Below are 22,996 nucleotides of genomic sequence, written 5' to 3'. Positions count from 1 at the left end.
CTACCTGTGAAATACACCTCGACTTCAAGGTAATGTTCCTGATCCTGTAAATGGCTACAATGAGAATTGTTCGGGGGAAAAAGGAAAAAGAAAAAAGAAGGCCCCTTGGTCTTTAGAGCTTTCTCTGTTCAGGATTTCTAATTTAGCAGAAAATACAGAGATTTCTCTAGCTGCACTCTCAATTCTATCCGGACGTGGAGTGGACATGGATTTCATTTGTCACCTCCTCTGTTCCCACCAGCCAAACTTCTACATACTTGGGCTATAAAAAAGTAGATAAAAGAGTAGAGAGAGAGGAAAAAACCAAACCAAACCAAACCAAACCAAACCAAACCAAACCAAACCAAACCAAACCAAACCAAACCAAACCAAAACACACCAACACAAAGAAAACATGAAGAAAAAAAAAAAGTTTTCAAATAAAATTTCAAGTAAAACACAGAAAAAAATAAAATTAAAAAGTTAAAAAGGAAAAATTAGAAAGAAAGAAAATAAAAAGCAAAAATTAAAAGGAAAAAAATAAAAAGGAAAAAAGTAAAAAGGAAAAAATAAAAAGGAAAAAATAAAAAGAAAAAAATTAAAAAGGAAAAAATTAAAAAGGAAAAAAATAAAAAGGAAAAAATTAAAAAGGAAAAAATTAAAAAGGAAAAAATTAAAAAGGAAAAAATTAAAAAGGAAAAAGTTAAAGAGAGAAAAAAAGAGGAAAAAATAAAAAGGAAAAAAATAAAAAGGAAAAAATAAAATAGGAAAATTACAAAGGAAAAATTACAAAGGAAAAATTACAAAGGAAAAATTAAAATAGAAAATTTTTTAAAAGAAAAAATTTAAAAATACAAAAAGACATCACTTATTAAAAAAAAACCCTACATAAAAAATTCAAAGTAATTAAAAATAAAAAAGTATAATCAACTTTACAAAGAGATTCATTATGGCAATTCAACACTTAGCAAGTTTCCCTGGGAATTTACAGACTTGTGGGCATATGGTGCTGAACAATGCCTGATTTACCAACATGAAATTGGTACATTTCCTTGGCAATGTGCCCTGAGCAGTACAAAAATTCCAATCAGCATGGAAAATATGAAAAAAAAAAATCCTTTACTAAAATGAGAGAGAGGAAAACCAGCAAATCCAAGGAACAAAGAACATCTAAATCCCAGCTTGCCTGGAAAACAAGCTCAGGAATTTCTAACAAGGAAAACTTTTGCAGCTTTGGAGGAATTTGGTGCAAGTTCATGGAATGATGATTTCAAATCTGCTTCCCCTGCTCTGATTTTAAAGGGAAGTGGCATTAAACACGTCAAGTTACTCCTGTCCAAGAAGGATCCCTATTTTGTGTGAGTAACAATCCCAAGAAACTCCAGTCTTACTTGTATTTGACATCTCAAAGTCTCAGCAGAGTTGGGAAGTTTCAATGAAACAAAAGAGCCACAATGCCTGGAACAACAAAATTCTCCTTGGCCAAAATCAGGACATTTATTTACAAATCCAGGGAGGAGGAGGAGGAGGATGACACCAGGAACACACTCCAGCTGAAAGTCACCGTTTATTGGAAAAGGCAGGAAATAAAATGGACACTCTCTGGTTCTGCTCCAGCAATTCTCCGGGAGTTGGAGAGAAAAGTGGGAACCTCAGACCGGGACAGGGCATTCCAGGGGCTCTGCCTCGCAGGGGCTCTCTCCTCTTTTGCCAGCTGCCTGCAAGAGGAAAAACAACGGGAGTCAAGTGTCAAACCTGGGCAGGATGTCCTTGGTTCAGGCAGATGGAACAGGCCCCCCCACAGAGCAAGTCCAGGCTGGGCGCTGGAGAAGGAGAAATAAAGTTAGAGAGAGAACTAGAAATAGAGAGAACGAGAAATAAAGTTAGAGAGAGAACTAGAAATAGAGAGAACGAGAAATAAAGTTAGAGAGAGAACTAGAAATAGAGAGAAATAAAGTTAAAGTTAGAGAGAGAACTAGAAATAGAGAGAAATAAAGTTAAAGTTAGAGAGAGAACTAGAAATAGAGAGAAATAAAGTTAAAGTTAGAGAGAGAACTAGAAATAGAGAGAAATAAAGTTAAAGTTAGAGAGAGAACTAGAAATAGAGAGAAATAAAGTTAAAGTTAGAGAGAGAACTAGAAATAGAGAGAAATAAAGTTAAAGTTAGAGAGAGAACGAGAAATAGAGAGAAATAAAGTTAGAGAGAGAACGAGAAATAGAGGGAACGAGAAATAAAGTTAGAGAGAGAACGAGAAATAGAGAGAACGAGAAATAAAGTTAGAGAGAGAACGAGAAATAGAGAGAACGAGAAATAAAGTTAGAGAGAGAACGAGAAATAGAGAGAACGAGAAATAAAGTTAGAGAGAGAACGAGAAATAGAGAGAACGAGAAATAAAGTTAGAGAGAGAACGAGAAATAGAGAGAACTAGAAATAGAGTTAGAGAGAGAACGAGAACTAAAGTTAGAGAGAGAACTAGAAATAGAGAGAACGAGAACTAAAGTTAGAGAGAGAACTAGAAATAGAGAGAACGAGAACTAAAGTTAGAGAGAGAACTAGAAATAGAGAGAACGAGAACTAAAGTTAGAGAGAGAACTAGAAATAAAGTGAGAGAGAGAGAAACTGAAATGAAGTTAGAGAGAGAGAGAGAGAGAGAGAGAGAAACAGAAAGTTAGAGAGAGAGAGAGAAAGAGAGCGAAAGGGAAAGAAGAGAGAGAAAGAGAGCGAAAGGGAAAGAAGTGAGAGTGAGAGCGAAAGGGAAAGAAGTGAGAGTGAGAGCGAAAGGGAAAGAAGTGAGAGTGAGAGCGAAAGGGAAAGAAGTGAGAGTGAGAGCGAAAGAGAAAAAGAGGGAGAGTGAGAGCGAAAGAGAAAAAGAGGGAGAGTGAGAGAGAAATAAAGTTAAAGTTAGAGAGAGAACTAGAAATAAAGTGAGAGAGAGAAATAAAGTTAGAGAGAGAGAGAAAGAGAGCGAAAGGGAAAGAAGAGAGAGAAAGAGAGCGAAAGGGAAAGAAGAGAGAGAAAGAGAGCGAAAGGGAAAGAAGAGAGAGAAAGAGAGCGAAAGGGAAAGAAGAGAGAGAAAGAGAGCGAAAGGGAAAGAAGAGAGAGAAAGAGAGCGAAAGGGAAAGAAGTGAGAGAAAGAGAGCGAAAGGGAAAGAAGTGAGAGTGAGAGCGAAAGGGAAAGAAGTGAGAGTGAGAGCGAAAGGGAAAGAAGTGAGAGTGAGAGCGAAAGGGAAAGAAGTGAGAGTGAGAGCGAAAGAGAAAAAGAGGGAGAGTGAGAGCGAAAGAGAAAAAGAGGGAGAGTGAGAGCGAAAGAGAAAAAGAGGGAGAGTGAGAGCGAAAGAGAAAAAGAGGGAGAGTGAGAGAGAAATAAAGTTAGAGAGAGAACTAGAAATAGAGAGAAATAAAGTTAAAGTTAGAGAGAGAACTAGAAATAGAGAGAAATAAAGTTAAAGTTAGAGAGAGAACTAGAAATAGAGAGAAAGAGAAATAAAGTTAGAGAGAGAACTAGAAATAGAGAGAAAGAGAAATAAAGTTAGAGAGAGAACTAGAAATAGAGAGAAAGAGAAATAAAGTTAGAGAGAGAGAGAAAGAGAGCGAAAGGGAAAGAAGTGAGAGTGAGAGCGAAAGGGAAAGAAGTGAGAGTGAGAGCGAAAGGGAAAGAAGTGAGAGTGAGAGCGAAAGGGAAAGAAGTGAGAGTGAGAGCGAAAGGGAAAGAAGTGAGAGTGAGAGCGAAAGGGAAAGAAGTGAGAGTGAGAGCGAAAGGGAAAGAAGTGAGAGTGAGAGCGAAAGGGAAAGAAGTGAGAGTGAGAGCGAAAGGGAAAGAAGTGAGAGTGAGAGCGAAAGGGAAAGAAGTGAGAGTGAGAGCGAAAGGGAAAGAAGTGAGAGTGAGAGCGAAAGGGAAAGAAGTGAGAGTGAGAGCGAAAGGGAAAGAAGTGAGAGTGAGAGCAAAAGTCAGCAAAAAAGGAAAGTCTCAAAAACAAAATAGAAGCCTCACAGATATTCAAAAAAGTTGACTTTGTTATGTATAACTTGGCAGCCAACCCGTTTTCAGTCCTTACCATTAAATTCTAACAAGCTCATATTTAAAACCTTGTAGAAAATTTTAAAAAACCCCAAAATCCAGGACAAAGCTACACATTTTCCAAGGTACCTTCAGTGTGCAAGTCTCTCACCCACAACCGTTTCCTCCTTGGGGTGCTCTGCCAGGGAAAAATCCATCCGCATCTGAAAAAAATTTAGGACAAAAGTCAGAGCGCTGCAGGATAACTTAAAAGCTCCAGGCATCTTGTGCCCACCTAAAAATACCCTCTACGCTCCCACTACACCCTACACTGCAAACTTCAAGTCCCCGGGACATGTCCTATTACCCCTACACCCAGGTTATGCAGCAGGGCAGAGCAGCGCAGGGCCAAACGCACACCAACACCCGTGATGCAGGACACCACAAACGAGAAGGACGCAACAGCGAGAGAAAAGGCTTGGCAAGAAGAAGGACCCTGAGGGCCGAGAGAATGCGGAAGGAGATGACCGAGATAAGACCGATGTAGAGCCGATGAGGCTCAAAGAACCCGGCAGCAAGAAGATGCCAGCAGAACTGCTTCGTCCGAGAACCGCAAAGATGGATGCCCGAGAACCCTACGGTCAGATACCTCGACCTATCTCGGCATTCTTACAATGCCTACTCCGCCACAATGGATCATTGCGGTGCACAGCTGTCAGTACAGCTCAGAACAAGACCTGAAAAGACCTGGGACCGGATGCTTCTGAAGAGAGATGTGATTCTGATGTGCGTGCGAGGTCCCGAGTCAAAGCCACCGAGCTGAGGAACGCAGAGATTACAAATGCTAAGACACAAGCCAGGGTTTCCAAAAGGCCCCTTGTAGGGACAACGACACGAAAGGCAAGACACGCAAAAGACACAGAGTGCACAACAGACAAGTGACTCCACATGGCCTGGGACTGCTCTGCCCTGCACAGTTCAGCACTGCTATCAAAAGTGAGACTTTACCTTTTAGTAGGCCAAGGGGCCACATCTTGGCCATCCCAGACTGCAAATCTGACTCAAAAAACCCAACCGGCCACCCCGCTTTCAACTCCTCTGTGGCTCACAGCCCTCCACTTATCTCTTTGATGTCTGGGAACGCCAATCGGCATCGGGTGCAAAACAAGGCCGCCTCGCCCTTGAGGAATTTCCCGCTGGTACCGGGCTGTCGTCTCTCAGGCGGCTAGAATAAAGGAAACCAAACGTGAACACGTGGCCTTGGCAGCACTACTGCCAACACCTGACAATTCTGCTACTCACCATCTCCCGAAAAGGCCCGGATCCTTGAGCCCCACGCCAAGGTCACAGGGTATACCTGGCTTAAGAGGAGACGAGGTGATGCGGCACGGCTGAAACTTGAGTGGACCCTCGCTCCTCCTCCCTACCTCCCCGACCCACCGCAACGCCTCGGCCCTTACCGCAGTCCGGACGGCACCTTCAAACGGAGAAGATGGAGGCTTCATCACGGAGTCCTGTCGTGCTCCCCGACGGCTCACGAGAGAGGCGAAGCAGCTCCGTCGTCCGGTCGCTGAGCGGAGTTCGGCGTGATGCGAGTGGACCCCCTAAAACACACCATAATGGACACTTACAGTTACACCATCAAGAGAGACTTGAGCAACAGCAACTGATTCTGTCCACCAATCAACGCTCACCTTGTTTGCTTCACCTTGGCTGCCGCTATCCAGCCATGCTTCCTAAAAACAAATGCAAAGAACAGCGCTGTAACACAGCCACCATTTACGCTGCCCCTCTGAAGACAAACGGTGACTGACCTGCATGGGGCAGAGCCCCTCACCTGGAATGGGGCCCTCTGCCATGGATCTAATCCATCCGCAGCTTAAAGAGAGTTAGCACAAAAGTCAGAGCGCTGCAGGATAACTTAAAAGCTCCAGGCATCTTGTGCTCATCTAGAAATACCCTCTACGCTCCAACTACACCCTACACTGCAAAATTCAAGTCCCCAAGACATGTCCTATTACTCCTACACCCAGGCTACGCAGCAGGGCAGAGCAGCGCAGGGCCAAACACACACCAACACCCGTGACACAGGACACCACAAACGAGAAGGACGCAACAGCGAGAGAAAAGGCTCGGCAAGATGAATGATCCAGAATGACTAAGGATCAAGAAAATGTGAAAGCAGGCGATCGAGGTAAGACCGATGGTGAGCCGATGAGGCTCGAAGAACCCAGCAGCAAGAAGACGCCAGCAGAACTGCTTCGTCTGAGAACCGCAAAGATGGATGCCCGAGAACCCTACGGTCAGATACCTCGACCTAGCTCGGCCTTCTTACGAGGCCTAATCCGCCATAAGGGATCACTGCTGTGCACAGCTGCCAGTACAGCTCAGAACAAGACCTGAAAAGACCTGGGACCGGATGCTTCTGAAGAGAGATGCGATTCTGATGTGCGTGCGAGGTCCCGAGTGTCAAAGGTGCCGAGCTGAGGAATAGGGAGGTATTAAGAACGATGCCTGGTGTTTCCAAGAGGCTCCTTGAAGAGCTAAGGCAGAAGACATTGCATGTGAGACGCCCAAAAGACACAGAGTGCACAACAGACAAGTGACTCCACATGGCCTGGGACTGCTCTGCCCTGCACAGTTCAGCACTTCGATCAAGTGAGACTTTACCTTTAGGTCCCTAAGGGGCCACATCTTGGCCATCCCAGACTGCAAATCTGACTCAAAAAACCCTCCTGCTGACTCCTGACCGGCCACCCCGCTTTCAGCCCCCTCTGTGGCTCACAGCCCTCCACTTATCTCTTTGATGTCTGGGAACGCCAATCGGCATCGGGTGCAAAACGAGGCCGCCTCGCCCTTGAGGAATTTCCCACTGGTACCGGGCTGTCGTCTCTCAGGCGGCTACAATAAAGGAAACCAAATGTGAACACAAGGCCTTGGCAGCACAATTACCAACACCTGCCCCTTTGCTACTCACTGTCTTCTATGAATGCCTGGGTCATTGAATAATAGATTTAGCAACGCTCAGAGGCTCAAACTTGCAGAGCCAAAGTCCTCATCGCGTTTTTGGGGCAGTGACCACTCACCAGAGCAGGACACAGATCCCATGGTGGGCATATCCTGTTAATAAAAAACCCAGGGGAATCCACAACCCCACTGCTGCTTTCTGCCTCGCCTAGCCTTCAGCTTACTGCCTGCACCTCTCAGGAGTTCTGGCACTGTCCTGCATTAGGGTTGCTGCCGGCACCTACTCTCAGAAAAACAGGGGTGTTGGGAGGGATGCTGTGAGGGCAGGTATATCTGTATTCTAACTTGTATCCCTGGCTATAGCCCTTATTTTCACTCTGTGCTCTCTAGCCCTTGAGTCCTTTCCCTCTCAAGTCCTCCCTCAGGCTCTGTGTGTCACTATCAAGTGCCCCTGCTGAACCCTACTTCTCGAGAACCCTACGCTTGCAGCCGAGGACGCGCCTTTACCGTTAGGGTCCCAAGAGTTGTCCCGCAAGCGAGACACATCATCCACAGTTTGCCCTTCCTATCCGAAGCGTGGCCCTGAGTCAGGGCAGAGGCTGACAGAGCTGAAGAGCTCTTTGCGGTGGCAATGGCCACGAAGCCCAGCCGACCGTCGCCTTGAGCGGGGACAGGCAGCAATCCCCGGCTGCGGAGAGACAGACGATCGCAGGGTGGGCTGGGGCGGGAAACCCCCGGTTATACTCAACCCTGTCGGATGCTGCTCCCCACTATCACTTCCTGCCTCACCCTAGCCTTAGGGTTACTGCCTGCACTTCTCACGAGTTCTGGCATTGTCCTGCATTAGGGTTGCTGCCAGCACCTACTCTCAGAACAACAAGGGTTGGGAGGGGCTGCTGTGAGGGCTGATATATCTGTATTCTAACTTGTAGCCCTTATTTTCACTCTGTGCTCTCTAGCCCTTGAGTCCTTTCCCTCTCAAGCCCTCCCTCAGCCTCTGTGTGTCACTGTCAAGTGCCCCTGCTGAACCCTACAACCTGCAACTTGGGTTCCTCCTAGGACACGGATCCCAGGGTGGGCCAGGCATCCCCTGGTGCACCCTAACCCTGTGCACTCCTGAAGATGGCTGACACCACAAAGCTCGCTAGAACACGGAGAGGGGTCAGAACTGTCCTGGCCAGGGAAGGCTCCAACGAGGCTGAGGAGAAATGCTCTCCCTTTACTTCCAAATGGTCCATCCCTCTACAGCCCTCTCGTCTCAGCTAACTTTAAATTGCCTCCTAGAACAGAAAAAGTTTTTCCTCTGCTCCTGACCACCAGCCCCAACACTTATCTTTCAGGAGATGAGTAGACAAAATCCATTCTTGATTGAAAAGAACGCATCAGGACCGTCAACATCGAGACATTCTCTGTGTCCGCTTCGGTGCTGCCGTATCCAAAATCAGCTCTGCACCTCCACAGGGCACCTAGGACCATGAAAATGAAAATGTGACGATCCCCTCCAGAAGAATAATCCCCAGGTCTCCTCCACACTGCTGTCCTGGCTCATCTTAGATCTACATTCGACTCCAGAGGCTGCCCGGAGGATACCTGCAAAATGAAAAGGTACATGCTTAACCCCTTGCCCAGGAGCGACCCTGCCTAAATGCCCCCTCACCTGCTCTCCTCCGTTCCTTGGCATGCCTAGGGCAGCAGCAGCACCTGCAAAGAAATCAAGCAAAAATGCATGCTGAAACAGTGTGAAACAGCAACCTCCCCAGTCCAACTAAGGTATGCCACAAGTGTACCTTAAGCTTACACCCATCTGGCCTCTGGCATCCAGGGCTGGGACATCCAGCAAGTGAACCAACTAAAATAAAAAAACAACAGTGGATGCTTAGAGCTGCACCAGAAATTAAGACCTGAGCAATAAAAACTGCTTCTATCCACCAGTCACTGCTCACCTTGCTTCATTGACCTTTACTGCCAATACCCAGCTTTAGTACCTAAAAATAAACACAAAGAACAATGCTGCAATGTAGCCACCATTCACACCTCCCCTGCCAAGACCAACACCAACCAACCTTCTTCTTCAGGCAGTGGAGGAGGAGAACACCCTCACCCAGGATGGGGCCCTCTGCCACAGATTTAATCCATCTGCATCTGAAAGTCAGTACAAAAGTCAGAGCACTGCAGGATAACTTAAAACCTCCAGGCATCTTGTGCCCACCTAAAAATACCCTCTACGCTCCCACTACACCCTACACTGCAAACTTCAAGTCCCCGGGACATGCCCTATTACCCCTACACCCAGGCTACGCAGCAGGGCAGAGCAGCGCAGGGCCAAACGCACACCAACACCCGTGACACAGGACACCACAAACGAGAAGGACGCAACAGCGAGAGAAAAGGCTTGGCAAGAAGAAGGACCCTGAGGGCCGAGAGAATGCGGAAGGAGATGACCGAGGTAAGACCGATGTAGAGCCGATGACGCTCAAAGAACCCGGCAGCAAGAAGACGCCAGCAGAACTGCTTCGTCCGAGAACCGCAAAGATGGATGCCCGAGAAACCTACGGTCAGATACCTCGACCTATCTCGGCATTCTTACAATGCCTACTCCGCCACAATGGATCATTGCGGTGCACAGCTGTCAGTACAGCTCAGAACAAGACCTGAAAAGACCTGGGACCGGATGCTTCTGAAGAGAGATGTGATTCTGATGTGCGTGCGAGGTCCCAAGTCAAAGCCACCGAGCTGAGGAATAGGGAGGTATTAAGAACGATGCCTGGTGTTTCCGAGAGGCTCCTCGAAGGGCTAAGGCAGAAGATATTGCATGTGAGACGCCCAAAAGACACAGAGTGCACAACAGACAAGTGACTCCACATGGCCTGGGACTGCTCTGCCCTGCACACCTCAGCACTGTGATCAAAACGGAGACTTTCCCTCGATGTGGCCTAAAGGGTCACATCTGGGCCATCCCGGTCTGCAGAGCTGACTCCAGACCCCTCTCCGCGAGTTCCCACCCGGCACCCTGCTTTCATCCCCTCTGTGGCTCATAGCCCTCCACTTATCTCTGGGACTTCCGGGAACGAGAATCTGCGTCGGGTGCAAAGGAAGGCCGTCCTGCCCTTGGGGAATTCCCTGCTGTCCCCGGGCTGCTGTGTCTCAGTCAGCTCTCACAAAGAAAACCAAACATCAGGGCACGGTCTCAGCAGAGCTGTTTGCCGCTCTGTAAGGGGGTCTCAATGTAATACGAGCAGAGCAGCTGGAACACACAAACAACAATGGATGCTTAGAGTTACACCAGAAACACCACTGCCCTAACCACACAAATACATGAACTTTGAAAAAGAAAACTCAAAAAAAATTGCACCAAAAAAAGCCAACTCTGATGACCCATAATCAAACTACTAAATATAATGAAAATAATACCTCGTCCAATTCCTTTAAAAAAAACTCAAATATACATCCAGAACCTCCCCAAACTTAAAAAGGCCTGTCTCTAACCAAACAAAAAGCAAAATCCCATGTGTTTTGAAATACATAAACATATTAACCTAACACATCAGAACCACAGAAATTTAAATCCCAGTCAACACTAGTATGCCATATACAATAATCCCATCACTACATACAAAATCAAAATCCACTTCTATTACTAACACAGCAAAAAAAATCACAACTGTTAACTGTAATAAAACCTAAAAAAACTAACTAAAAATAAAATTTAAAAGTCCCACTGTAACTAAAGTGCCAAAACCCCTCAAACATTTAAAATAACTACTACAAAAAGGCCCTCTACCCACCACACCACCAACATCACATAAAACAAATAAATTACTCTCTTCATACAGCACACCCACATAAAAAAGCCTAAATGTCCCTAAAATCTTTCAAGTAATCACAAATTAACCCCCCAAAAAATCTTTATTACCATTAACAAAAAAAAACCAAAAAATGAACACAAACTAAAAAACTCCACCATACAAACAAAGAACACTAGAGTCTTTTCACTAACAATTCTTATCACATCATAAAAATAGAACAAAAACTGGAAACAACCATAGAGAATTCCACACAGCAAATCACAAAAACTAGCAGAAGATATAAATCAATCCAACTTGCTGAACTCAAAACTGACCTACAACTGACCCTAAACACAACTAAAAAAACCTACACTAACTCATAAATAATAACCACTACTCTATAAAATAACTAAAAAACCCAAACTAATTAACAACATGAAAAAATCTAAACTAGTAAACAGTGTCGCTGTGCGTGTTTTCCTAAACCCCAGGGCACGCAGCGACATTCAGGGGTGCGACACCTTCCCCCGGGGAGCTCTCACTTCCCCACCGGGACTCTGGTTCAGCCAGTCTATGCGCGCAGAGACAAAGTGAAGACGAGACGGGTCTTGGGGTAAACTAAGGAGATTTATTACAGGTATAACTGAAGCATAACAACTAAAAGCTGGACCCCAAAGACCGGGGGCACGTGTCCTCCCGTGCGTTTTATAGACAGGGCAATACAAAGCAAGCAACCAATGAAAATGCACTCAGGGAGGGGTTTAGGGCAGGGAGTACAGAACAAAATCCAATGGGAATAGCAGAAGCAGTGTGATGATATGAAACAGCAAATGATATATCGATTTAAAAAAGACTGGCAGGGAAAGCTCTAGAAATAGAGGCAGGGGCACAGAGGATTGACACCTAACAGTATGTATAATTTAAATCATAACACACAAATGAAATAGAAAGCTAGCTTGAAAACTTAGAGTAGAAAATCCACACCGCAACAAAACAGGAATGTCACTACCCCAAAAAACTACCTAAAAAATCCACCATATCACTGCCATGTTTGCAAAAATAAAACAAATAAGACCCACCAAAACAACAAACAAATCATGCCGCAAATATAAAAATATCACAAATAAACTTAACAACACCAAAAATATTATTCCTAATTCAATAAACCCATAATGCCTCAAACCATCCAAACAAAAAAATCACCTATATATACACACAAAACCAAAAGATCAATTTAACCATGAACAGTATCTCCCAAATTATCTGAACCTATCAAACATATACTGCAACCAAATAAACCAAATGAATAAACCCTTGCAATAAAAGAAACAATAATCCAACCACATGTATTAGAAAATCCTAACAAATTAACTACATCACACTACCTCAAACCAACCAAAACACTACATACTCACCGCAATAACAATAAACACCACTAAATGACTGAAAGCAGACCCTGTACCTCATATTACATCCCATTACACCATGGTAAGCCTTAGAAAGCATATCCTTTAACATATCATACCCCATAAAAAAAAACAAACAACAAAACCCAGTCTAAAAAAAAAAACATGATCAACACCTGAAGTAAGAAATACAACATTAAATAAATAGACCGTATCCCTTATCATACACCATCAACAAACAAAATAAATCTACACAGTGAAATAGTAAAAACCACCTTAAAAAAACTAAACAGAAAAAACTTTTAAATATTAAAAGCTGCATCCAACAAAACACCCAAATCTCCATCACCCAAGCCAGCCCTACCCAATCTGAATCCCTACATACAATAAATAAAAACAAAACCTCAATAACATTTATCAGAAGTCTATTTAAAAAGCTACTCGAATTAATTCTATCTCAAATACAAACAAACTCATCCATTAAGTTATCTTCACTCAAAAACTAAATTACATCTAATAAATACAACCAAAAAATAAAGCAAAACACTATATACCACCAAAAACCATAATATTTAATAAAAACCACATTTAAATACTACTATTCATTAAAATCCTAGGCAAAGGGGGTTTTTCACCAATTTAAACACAGACAATAACAAAACAGGAGTTTCTTCCCTCAATTTAAACTTCCTTTGTCCTCATAACCCCCATTTTTTTCAGGGGCAGCAGGGAGGGATTAGCAAGATAAAATTGAAAAGCAAAAGGTGAAAGTCCCCTGTACAAACCCACACTGGCTCACCGGCTGCTGCCCCGTCTAGCACAAAGGTTTGCCCCCCAGCACCTCCTTCAAGCAAAGCCCCACACCCAAGTGCATCCAGTTGCTCCCCCAGACCCAATGAGAGGCTCTCACCATCACTCCATGAGACATGCCTGGGAGGCCACCATAAGCCTCTCTCTTCCAGCAGCTCCATGCGGAACTGAGCTGAGGCACCCCCTCTTAAAGCAGCCTCGGGAGGACCCGCCCCCTCATCATCGTTACAGCACCCAGCTGTCTTTGTTCCCTGTCCTCATCATTCTCATAGCTGACACCTGTGGCTGCTGCCGCTCTGAGTGTGAGGGCAGGGGGGACTTGCTGCTCATTCCCTAGACAGTTCACTGTCAGCACTTGACACACTGGGGCACCAGACTTTCCTTGCTATGGATAAGGATCCCTCTTCTCCTGCAAGTGCCCAAGGCTGAAATTTGGATTCCACCTCCAAAATTCTGTGTGTGAAGTTCATCATTCCTAAGGAAGTTCCTAAGGAAATTCCCCAGCAATCATTAGCCTTCATTTACAATTTTTCCTTTGGAATCATTACTAGCTTGTCTGTCTGTAGAAGCATTTCATTGAGAGTTCAGGAGCTGGGTTGGCTTGTTTATGATCTAGCTGATAAGCCCAGGCTAAATCCAAACAGCCAGAATGACAGGGAAATATGGAGACAGTTTATAAATACTGCTCCCCTCGCGTGCAACTTAGTTCTTCATTGCACAAGGGGCAAGTATGGAATTCAGATGTTCTCTGCATATCTCCAGCTCAGACACTTCCACATCTGCAGCAGTGCCTCACAGAGCCCCGGCCCCACCCCGAGCCCTCCCCGCCCTGCCCGAGTTGTAGGTGGGACCATCGCCCGCGGCCCCGCCCCTCTCCTCCGGGCCGGCCCCGCCCCTCTCTTCCGAGCGGGCCCCGCCCCTCTCCTCCGGGCCGGCCCCGCCCCTCTCCTCCGGGCCGGCCCCGCCCCTCTCTTCCGAGCGGGCCCCGCCCCTCTCCTCCGGGCCGGCCCCGCCCCTCTCCTCCGGGCCGGCCCCGCCCCTCTCCCCCGAGCCGGCCCCGCCCCTCTCCCCCGAGCCGGCCCCGCCCCTCTCCCCCGGGCCGGCCCCGCCCCTCTCCCCCGGGCCGGCCCCCCCTCACACTGGAGCCCAGCCCGGGCTGCTCCCGGGCTGGGCGGAGCTCGGGGCACTGAGGCAGAGCCGGGAGTGGGACTGGGGGTTTCTCGTTCGGCTCCTCTCGGTGTCGGCTGGGGGTCCCGAGAGCAGCCGCCTCTCCCCCGGCGGGCGGGCTGTGCGTCTGGGGGCCGGAGCACCGGGGCGGCGTTGGGGCCGGGACTGGGACCGGGATGGCGGCGGGCGGCAGGAGCCGCTCCGGGCCGGGCACTGGGGCCGAGCCGCTCTTGATCCGCCCGCAGCCGGGGCTGTGCTGGGGCATTGGGGAAAAAGAAATCTGTGGCACAGCTCATTTCCTCTCCCAGCTTGGCTTCTGTGTGATCGTCTGCGACTCCACCTGCTCCCCTGGGCTTTTCAACCCGTGCAGCTGGAATGACCTGCCCGCTTCTAAGCCCGACAAACAATAATGGGACAGCTCTCTGCATCAGGCAGTGGAGCCTCGCTGCAGTGTCCCAAAGGTGCAGCAGTGCCCAGCATCTCTGGCTGCAATTTGAGGCGTCCCAGCGTAGCCCCTCTCTGGTGTTCCTCTGGAGCTGACACTTCCCAGCCTCCCTGACCAGGGTTTGGGGGTCTCAGCACAGGCCCCTAGCACATCCTGCTGCTTCTTCAAGTCCTGTTGAACCAGGAGGATTTTTGGGAGGTAGAGGCACCCAAAGCCAGCAGAACTGGCCTAAACCCCTTTTTGGGGAAATCTCTCTTCTTTCTTCCTCACCGAATTCCCACTGTCAAAACCCAGCCTGAGGCTCAGCTCCCCATCCCCTCAATCTCTCCAAGGAATTGGGCTTGGATTTCCCAATCCAGCAGAGTGGGAATGCTGCTGTCCTTACTGGATATCCAAATTGCAGTAATTGCTTAAGAAATAATTGAACGACATTAAAGGAATGAAGAGAAAATAAATCAGAGCTGCCAGCCCCAAGGGCCGTCCAAGGGATTCTCAAACCCCTTATCAATGATATGCTTTAATTAAACAACTCAAACCAAGTAACATCACATTGATACAGTAAGATTCTTTTTCATTGACTTATAGATCAATATTGCACAGGGTAAAACCCTTCTAAAGCCGGAAACTCTTTTAAGAGATATGCAGGGCACAGCTGCAGAGAGTGTCATGGGATTCAGGGGAAAAACCCCAAAGTTTTCAGTCTTTAGCATCTTCCACTGGGTTGTCATTGACAGCAAACACGGCTTCAGCCTTGGGAAGACATGGAGAGTCAGAGATTTTGCAGATCCTGGTCTCACCTCAGCCTTTTAGCAGCTACAGTCTGCAAGGAGAGAGAAGAAAATGGGTCAGAATGGACAGCCTACTTCCAGAAAATCATCCCAATTCAGAAAGCGTTAAGTAGAGCTGTAACAATCTCTCCAAGGTCCATTTCCCTGCCCACTGAGGGCTCTAAGTTGAAGCACAGGCTGGACCTGCTGTGGGCAGACTTGCAAAGCCCACAAGTAAAAGCTACTGGGCCAATTCCATTAAACATTCCAAAATCAAGCTCCTGGGATGCGACCATCTCTTCTGTCACCTTCAAACATCCAGAAGGAGCTCTCTTGCAGTTGAGCAGCATTCAAAAACTTGTTAGAGCAGAAACTGCCTCACAAATTACACTGGAGTAATGTAGGCTCCTCTGGCAGATATGTCAATAACAAAATGGTGTAGTTACCTGAACAGAAAGGGATGTAAGACCCATTACTACGGGCTAAACTGGAGCACTACTTCAAACTGGGGCAGTGAAGATGGTGGGTAGGAGCTTTTCTAAGAGATGCGGTGCCTACCAGTGGGGCAGAGTGGGGAAATTAATTCTGAGTTTTTGGAGAAAACTTTAAATCTCACAGTAGTAATGCTAAGCAGTGTTGGGTAACAAAAAAACCAAAACAAATCCCAAACCCAAAGAAAGGGCTCAAACCTGATCTCAGCAATTCTTTCCATTCGATTCTCTCCTCGCTCCTTTCATCCTGTGAAAGCTCACCTGGCTCTAACATTCTCTGTCCACACAGTAACTCTTTCCAGCCTTGGTCAGTGTCAGAGCCACACACTCAGCTTTGGCTGGACAACCTTCAGCTTCCACAGTCCACTTCCTCAGGCTGTTCGCTCCCAACTCTTCCTACCTGCAGTCACAAGATTTTAGTAGAGCAAAACATCAACTTGATTTACCATGATTAATTTGTGATTAATATTTCAAGATAAAGTTACAGCAAAAGCATTAAGTCCATTTCCACAGGAGGCAGAAGAAACATGGCTAAAAGTTAAATGAAGATCTAGAGAAGTGAATCGGAACTAACTAGAAACATCATATCAAATTTCTGAGACAGAAATAGGAACCTAATGCTGTGCTTGATAAACAGAAAATGCTAACTACCAAGAAAACTGAAGGAAAAGTGGCTAAAAGTCTTGCAGAGCACAAGACAGCAATTACAGGAAGCAGTCCAGTACATGTTACAATGCACTGAATTGCTCTGGGTGGAATAAGCTGTTCTGCAGAAACCATTGAAGCATATTAAGATTTCTCAGAGGTGATTTCAACAAAGAATGATGTAAGGTTAAATCTCACCCTGTGCGGCACCTCTTGCAAGACAGCTGGGCTTTCAAGAGTAAGCGGCTCCTCGTGAATGAGAGATTGCTTTTCCAGGGTTCCTGGCCTAGAGCTGAGATGCCACAGGTTACATCATGCACTTCCCACACTGAAGCCAAAAATCCAAATACAGCACTCCTTTAGAACCCTGAGAGACAGCCGTGGATTCTGGGGATACGGGATACAGTGGAAAATGGCACCAAGACACCAAGAACAGTGCAGTGCTGGCTGGCAGAAGCAGCATCCCTTTGCCAGAAAATGCCATTCTGCAGCCAAGTTAGTGCATGAGAGAATTTTACTGCCATGCAATAAAAAAAGTACTCTAGCAGTGGAATGAAGAAAAAAATCTCCAAACCCTGTCCAGAGTACCAAGGGGAATATCCACAGCAATACAGCAAAATAAATGGGAACTTCAGAAAAAAAAAGAGACATTAAAACCAGTCCAGATGAACAACCACTGTCTATTAGGACAATGCCTGCACAAAAGGACTCTGGTGCGGAGCCTTAATTGAGGATACAGTTTTTAATAACCCCTTTGAAGTGCTATAAACCAACTAAACCCAAGCACACTTTCATTTTCTAGACAGATTTTAAGACAGCTGAGTGAGAGTCTCAAGCACGTACTCAGTTGTCAGAGTTGCCTTTGCCCATCTTAGCAAGGACAGAGCAGATGTGGCCAGCACAGGGCAGAGCCACCCCAAGTCCTGCCCGAGCCCCTCTGGCCACACTCCCTGCTGATCATGCGGACCCCTAACAGGCTCCAGCCAGGCCTCTTTGGTGCTTGGTTTGTGAACTCTTCCAATCAAATGCGAAGGAACCCTCTAGTGCCCTGGACCTGGTGATATTTTCTGGGCTGGAATGCAACTTCCCACACAAAAGGCAGGCCAGGTTGGTTTGTTTTGGTTCTTTTTCTAGGATGTGCCTTACACAGGTGATGTTCCCTACAGCTGAGCACTGGGATGCCAACAGCACCAATACAGAAAACCACCGTGGGACAGAGCAGCAGAGGACGCTCCCTCCAGCCTTGCCAGAGATGTAACAGGAGCACCCTCAGTGCCATGCCTGGTGAGTGCAGTGGAGCTGGCAGGCTGACCCATAAACATTCTGCACTTACCTTTCAACAGAGTCAGTACGGACACAGAACAAATCCCTCTTGCAGTCGAGATGCCTTGAGGCGTGCATGTATCTGCTGCCAAGGGTCCTGGAGCAGCCAGAGCAGAGTAGGGTTTCTACCATGCTGCAAGCAAGGAATAACATTTATTCAGAAGAAAATAAAAGGAGGCACCTCTCCCCATCCCTTTTCTTAAAAATAAAAAAAAAAATTTTAAATCATGCATTAGAACTTTTTTAACCTTTCATTCATGCTTTACACAGTATAAATGATGAGCACTCATCTTTTAGCCTGAATTTGCATCAGCTCCTCAGGCTGGCTAACCTCAGCAAGACCAAGACCATCAGAATCGCTGAATTGTGGAAGGGGCCTTCAAGCTCACCCCATTCCACCCCCGGCCCTGGGCAGGGACAGCTTCCACTATCCCAGGGTGTTCCAAGCCCCGTCCAACCTGGCCTTGGGCACTTCCAGGGACACAGGGGCAGCCACAGCTTCTCTGGGGAACCTGTACCACGGCCTCACCGCCCTCGCAGGGAAAAATTTCTTCCCGACATTTAATCTAAAGCTGCCTCCCTTGTCCATCACTACATGTCCTTGTGAGAAATCCCTCTCCCTTAGGCCATACGCGGCTTGTACAGCCCACCCCAGATAAGTGCTCCAGGGGCTCTCGGGCCACACGAGCGCTCCGGGCCCTTTGCCGGTCCCCAGCGCCGGGAACCCCGACTCCCCCGGGACTGTGTCCAGCCAGGCCCGGCCCTCACCATCCGCACTCTCCGGGGAGCTCGGAGCCCTTCCGCCCCGGGTCCGCGGCGACGCTGGCGGCCGCAGCTGCGGCGGGAGGCAGGGCAGGAGGCACGGCGGCAGCGACCGCGGCGGCACGGGGGTGGCAGCGCTGGTACTCACTGCGCAGCAGGATGGGACCGCTGTCCTCGACACTGAACCCCAGGTGCGGGTGTCGCCCACGGGGCGCCCGCAGCCGGCGCACATGAACACCATGGGCGTGGGGGCCGCGTCCGCCCGCCGCTCCTGCTGCTGCTGGGCCCGGTCGGCGCCCGGCTGCAGCAGCGACAGCGAGCGCTCCAGCTCCGGGCACAGCGCCATCGCGTCCCGGCCGCCCGCCCGCCGACCGGCCGGCAGAGAGCCCGACAGCGCCTTGGAATCGCCCGCCGAGAAGGCGGCAGTGACGGCGCACACCGCCCCGGGACCGCCCCGGGACCGCCCCGGAACTGCTCCCGTTTTTTCTTCCTCTTTTTTTTTTTTTTTTTTTTTTTTTTTTCCCTCTTCCTTCTGTCAAACAAAGAGGAAAGATGTCTCGAATACACCTGCAGCAGAGCCTTGGTTCGGCCGCGGCTATAGGGTCCAAACCGGGCGAACTCGGCGAGGTTCGGCGGAGCTTGTTCGGTTCGACTCCGTTCCAGTCGGCTAAACGCGGTTGGGTTCGGCTGTTATCGGTTGCACTCGGCCATTTTCGGCCCTTCAGCTTAACTCGGCCGATCTCGGCAATGCTCGGCTCTTTTCGGCTGTTCGGAAATCCTCGGGTGTTTTCGGCTCTTCGGCCACACTCGGATCTAACCGGCACAGCTCGGCTATGCAGTCGCTTAGATTCCGCTCTTCGGGACAGCTCGGCACGGTCGAACCGCACTCGGTGCCGCTCCCCGCGCTCCCGCAGCTCCGCTCGGCTCCATGAGGGCGGCGCGGGCCGGGCCGAGGCGCCGCACGGGCAAGCGGGGCCGGCTCCCTTTAAACACGCAGCGCTCGGTGTTTTCCTGCTGCCGAGTCCCGCGGGCGGCCCGGCCATCGCACGGACACGGCCGGGAGCGCGGAATCGAACAGGAGCTCCCGGGCAGTGACCGCACTCGGGCACTAAGAACCAGCTTCCAGCCCGGGGCCCCTTGGGGCCGGGCACGGGGCAGAGCTGCAGTACCGCGCTGTGTCCACAGGGCGGCAGCACCGCGGCCCGGCCCGGGGCTCCCCGCCCGTCGGGGACACGCAGAAAGGGACCCCCCAAAGAGAACGTGCACAGAAATCCCCTAAGAGAAACGCCCCGAAAGACACCCGGCCACCGCTTCAAAGACAACCCCTGCCACCAAGCCAATTCAAACCAAAAAAACCCCCTCTGTTCTAAGCTCTATTCCATGATTTCTTTACATTCATTAGTTTTATATTGATCATTACCCTGTCTTTTTTCTAGTCATATCTATGGATATAATATATAGACTACTGTAATAATATAAGTAATGAGTAATATTATAGATTGTATTTATGTCTATTCATGATATCATTTTTCATATTTATATTTCTGCTGTTATTATATCTATTCATATTTTTATATTTCTGTACTTATTTTTCAAAATTCGTGTCTATTTCTGTATGTTTAAAACTCTGCTAATTCATTAACCTAACACGTCAGCACCACAATTAAGCAGAATTACATTAGCCTGGTTTTCTAAGGGGGAAAGTGGTTTGAAATTAAAATAATATTGGTCTATTTTCTCTTTCTCTGTTATTTAGGGTGGGTTTTTTAATAATATTATTTGTTTTGTTTTCGATTTCTTTGTTAGTAAACAATGAGAGCTACAAAATCAAAAGTCTACTTTGTTTTCTTGCTACCTGTGAAATACACCTCGACTTCAAGGTACTGCTGCTGATCCTGTAAAAGGATAAAAAGTTGTTCCCGGGCGGCGCTATTTTCGGGGTCGGGTGCAGGCAGTTGGGTCGACGCCCATGGGTGGTCCTTGTGTTTTCCCGCCTTTTTGGCCGCCATCTTTGGAAGGTCGAAAGCAGCTCGCTGAGCCGCCATCTTGAGAGTGGTGTCACGTTCCTTCCGCCCGTTGTAGCCGCCATCTTGGTTGTGGTGAAGACACATCCGGTAGAGCCGCCATCTTTTTTGTGGCACCCCCGAAGGCCCCGGGTAGCTGGTTACTCAGGCGCCTCACCAAAATGGCTGCCGCAACCGCACCGCGGCGCGGCACAGCGGGCACACAGCTCCCTCGCGCCGGGAAGCGACGCTGAAAATTGTTCCTGAGCGGCGCCGTTTTCGGGGTCGGGCGCAGGCAGTTGGGTCGACGCCCATGGGTGGTCCTTGTGTTTTCCCGCCTTTTTTGGCCGCCGTCTTTGGAAGGTCGAAGGCGGCTCGACGAGCCGCCATCTTGAGCGGGGCATTAGGTGGCTGCCCATACTTCCGGCTGCCATCTTGTTTGTGGCTGAAACCATTTCCTGTTGGGCCGCCATCTTTGTTGTGGCACGGCCGAAGGCACCCCGGTTTTAAAGGGGGGTGCCTGACAAAATCGAGAAAGGAGAAATCAGAAAGGAAAAAATTAGAAAGGAAAACATTAAAAAGGAGAAAAATTAAAAAGAGAAAAATAAAAAATAAAAAATTAAAAAGGAAAAAATTATAGTGGAAAAAATTAGAGAGGAAAAAATGACAAAGGAAAAAATTACAAAGGAAAAATTACTAAGGAAACATTAAAAAATACAAAACAACCGCAAACATAAAAATAAAACATAAATCTAAATAAAAATTTAAAAGGTATTGAAAATAAAATAAAAAGTGAAATCATAACTATAAAATATAAAAGTAAACTAAAAATCGAAAAATTAAAAATTTGAGGAAACATTAAAATATTTTTTAAAAGTCAAAATAAAAAAACATGAAAATCTAAAACACAATAAAATAAAATAGCATGAAAAAATACAACAATAACAACAACAAAGGAATTCAATAAATGCAGCTCTCCCCTCCTTCCACTGCCTAACACAGCTCCAGGAGTGTTCTTGACTGTGATGCAGGGATAGGGAAAACAAACCCAGTGCCTCCCACAAATTCAGGTTTTCTAGACAACCCCCAGTTTTACTGGGAAACCAATTCTAGCCAAGCCAGCAACTCCCCTGGGATGAACATCTGCAGTACCGCGCTGTGTCCACAGGGCGGCAGCACTGGGACGGGCCCGGGGCAGAGCTGCAGTACCGCGCTGTGTCCACAGCAGACAGGGACCCCCGAAGAGAACGTGCACAGAAACCCCCTAAAAGAAACGCCCCGAAAGACACCCGGCCGCCGCTTAAAAGAGAACCCCTGCCACCAAGCAAATTCAAACCAAAAAACCCCCTCTGTTTTAAGCTCTATTCCATTATTTCTTTACATTTATTATTTTAATATTGATAATTACCATGTCTTTTTTCTAGTCATATCTATGGATATAATATATAGACTACTGTATATAATATAAGTAATGAGAAATATTATAGATTGCATTTACTTACGATATTATTTTTCATATTTATATTTGTTTTATTATATATATTCATATTTTTGTACTTAGTTTTTAAAATTCGTGTTTATTGCTGTATGTTTTAAACTCTATTAATTCAGTAACCTAAACACGACAGCACCCCAATTAAGCAGAATTACATTAGCCTGGTTTTCTAAGGGAGAAAGTGGTTTTAAATTAAAATAATATTGGTATAATTTCTCTTTCTCTGTTCTTTTGTGGGGTTGGTGGATTTTTTTTTTTTTTTTTTTTTTTATGTTGTTTGTTTTGTTTCGGATTTCTTTGTTACTAAACAATGAGAGTTACAAGATCAAGTCTACTTTGTTTTCTCGCTACCTGTGAAATACACCTCGACTTCAAGGTAATGTTCCTGATCCTGTAAATGGCTACAATGAGAATTGTTCGGGGGAAAAAGGAAAAAGAAAAAAGAAGGCCCCTTGGTCTTTAGAGCTTTCTCTGTTCAGGATTTCTAATTTAGCAGAAAATACAGAGATTTCTCTAGCTGCACTCTCAATTCTATCCGGACGTGGAGTGGACATGGATTTCATTTGTCACCTCCTCTGTTCCCACCAGCCAAACTTCTACATACTTGGGCTATAAAAAAGTAGATAAAAGAGTAGAGAGAGAGGACCAAACCAAACCAAACCAAACCAAACCAAACCAAACCAAACCAAACCAAACCAAACCAAACCAAACCAAACCAAACCAAACCAAACCAAACCAAACCAAACCAAAACACACCAACACAAAGAAAACATGAAGAAAAAAAAAAAGTTTTCAAATAAAATTTCAAGTAAAACACAGAAAAAAATAAAATTAAAAAGTTAAAAAGGAAAAATTAGAAAGAAAGAAAATAAAAAGCAAAAATTAAAAGGAAAAAAATAAAAAGGAAAAAAGTAAAAAGGAAAAAATAAAAAGGAAAAAATAAAAAGAAAAAA

At 46.7% G+C, this 22,996-nt stretch overlaps 1 protein-coding gene and 1 long non-coding RNA gene across 5 annotated transcripts; both read right to left on the bottom strand.

The window, feature by feature from the left end:
* Positions 1–1,385: 1,385 nt before the first annotated feature.
* On the bottom strand, positions 1,386–21,139 carry LOC134548501 (uncharacterized). 4 transcript variants are annotated; one of them, XR_010079795.1, is made up of 5 exons: positions 18,552–21,138; positions 17,794–17,916; positions 16,659–16,752; positions 16,014–16,215; positions 1,386–1,697 (listed from the first exon to the last, which is right to left on the bottom strand). XR_010079795.1 is itself a non-coding variant. In XM_063393398.1 (4 exons), exons 1-4 carry the CDS (start codon positions 19,586–19,588, stop codon positions 16,165–16,167), a joined length of 1,305 nt encoding a protein of 434 aa, XP_063249468.1. In that variant the 5' UTR covers positions 19,589–21,138; the 3' UTR covers positions 14,998–16,164. The 4 variants fall into 4 exon arrangements, 2 of the variants coding, with proteins under 2 accessions (XP_063249468.1, XP_063249467.1); XR_010079796.1 differs by lacking the exon at positions 1,386–1,697 and adding an exon at positions 14,998–15,377 and having other exon boundaries at positions 16,077–16,215; positions 18,552–21,139; XM_063393398.1 differs by lacking the exon at positions 1,386–1,697 and having other exon boundaries at positions 14,998–16,215.
* On the bottom strand, positions 4,156–13,770 carry LOC134548500 (uncharacterized). Its single transcript, XR_010079794.1, has 2 exons — positions 5,438–13,770; positions 4,156–5,338 (listed from the first exon to the last, which is right to left on the bottom strand). It is a non-coding gene; the product is annotated as an uncharacterized LOC134548500 (long non-coding RNA).
* Positions 21,140–22,996: the final 1,857 nt, after the last annotated feature.

The sequence above is a fragment of the Prinia subflava genome, chromosome 3, assembly GCF_021018805.1.
Source record: "Prinia subflava isolate CZ2003 ecotype Zambia chromosome 3, Cam_Psub_1.2, whole genome shotgun sequence".
NCBI classification, from domain to species: Eukaryota; Metazoa; Chordata; class Aves; order Passeriformes; family Cisticolidae; genus Prinia; species Prinia subflava.
Note: the sequence above shows the minus strand (reverse complement) of the source record. Positions and strands in the feature narration are given on the sequence as shown.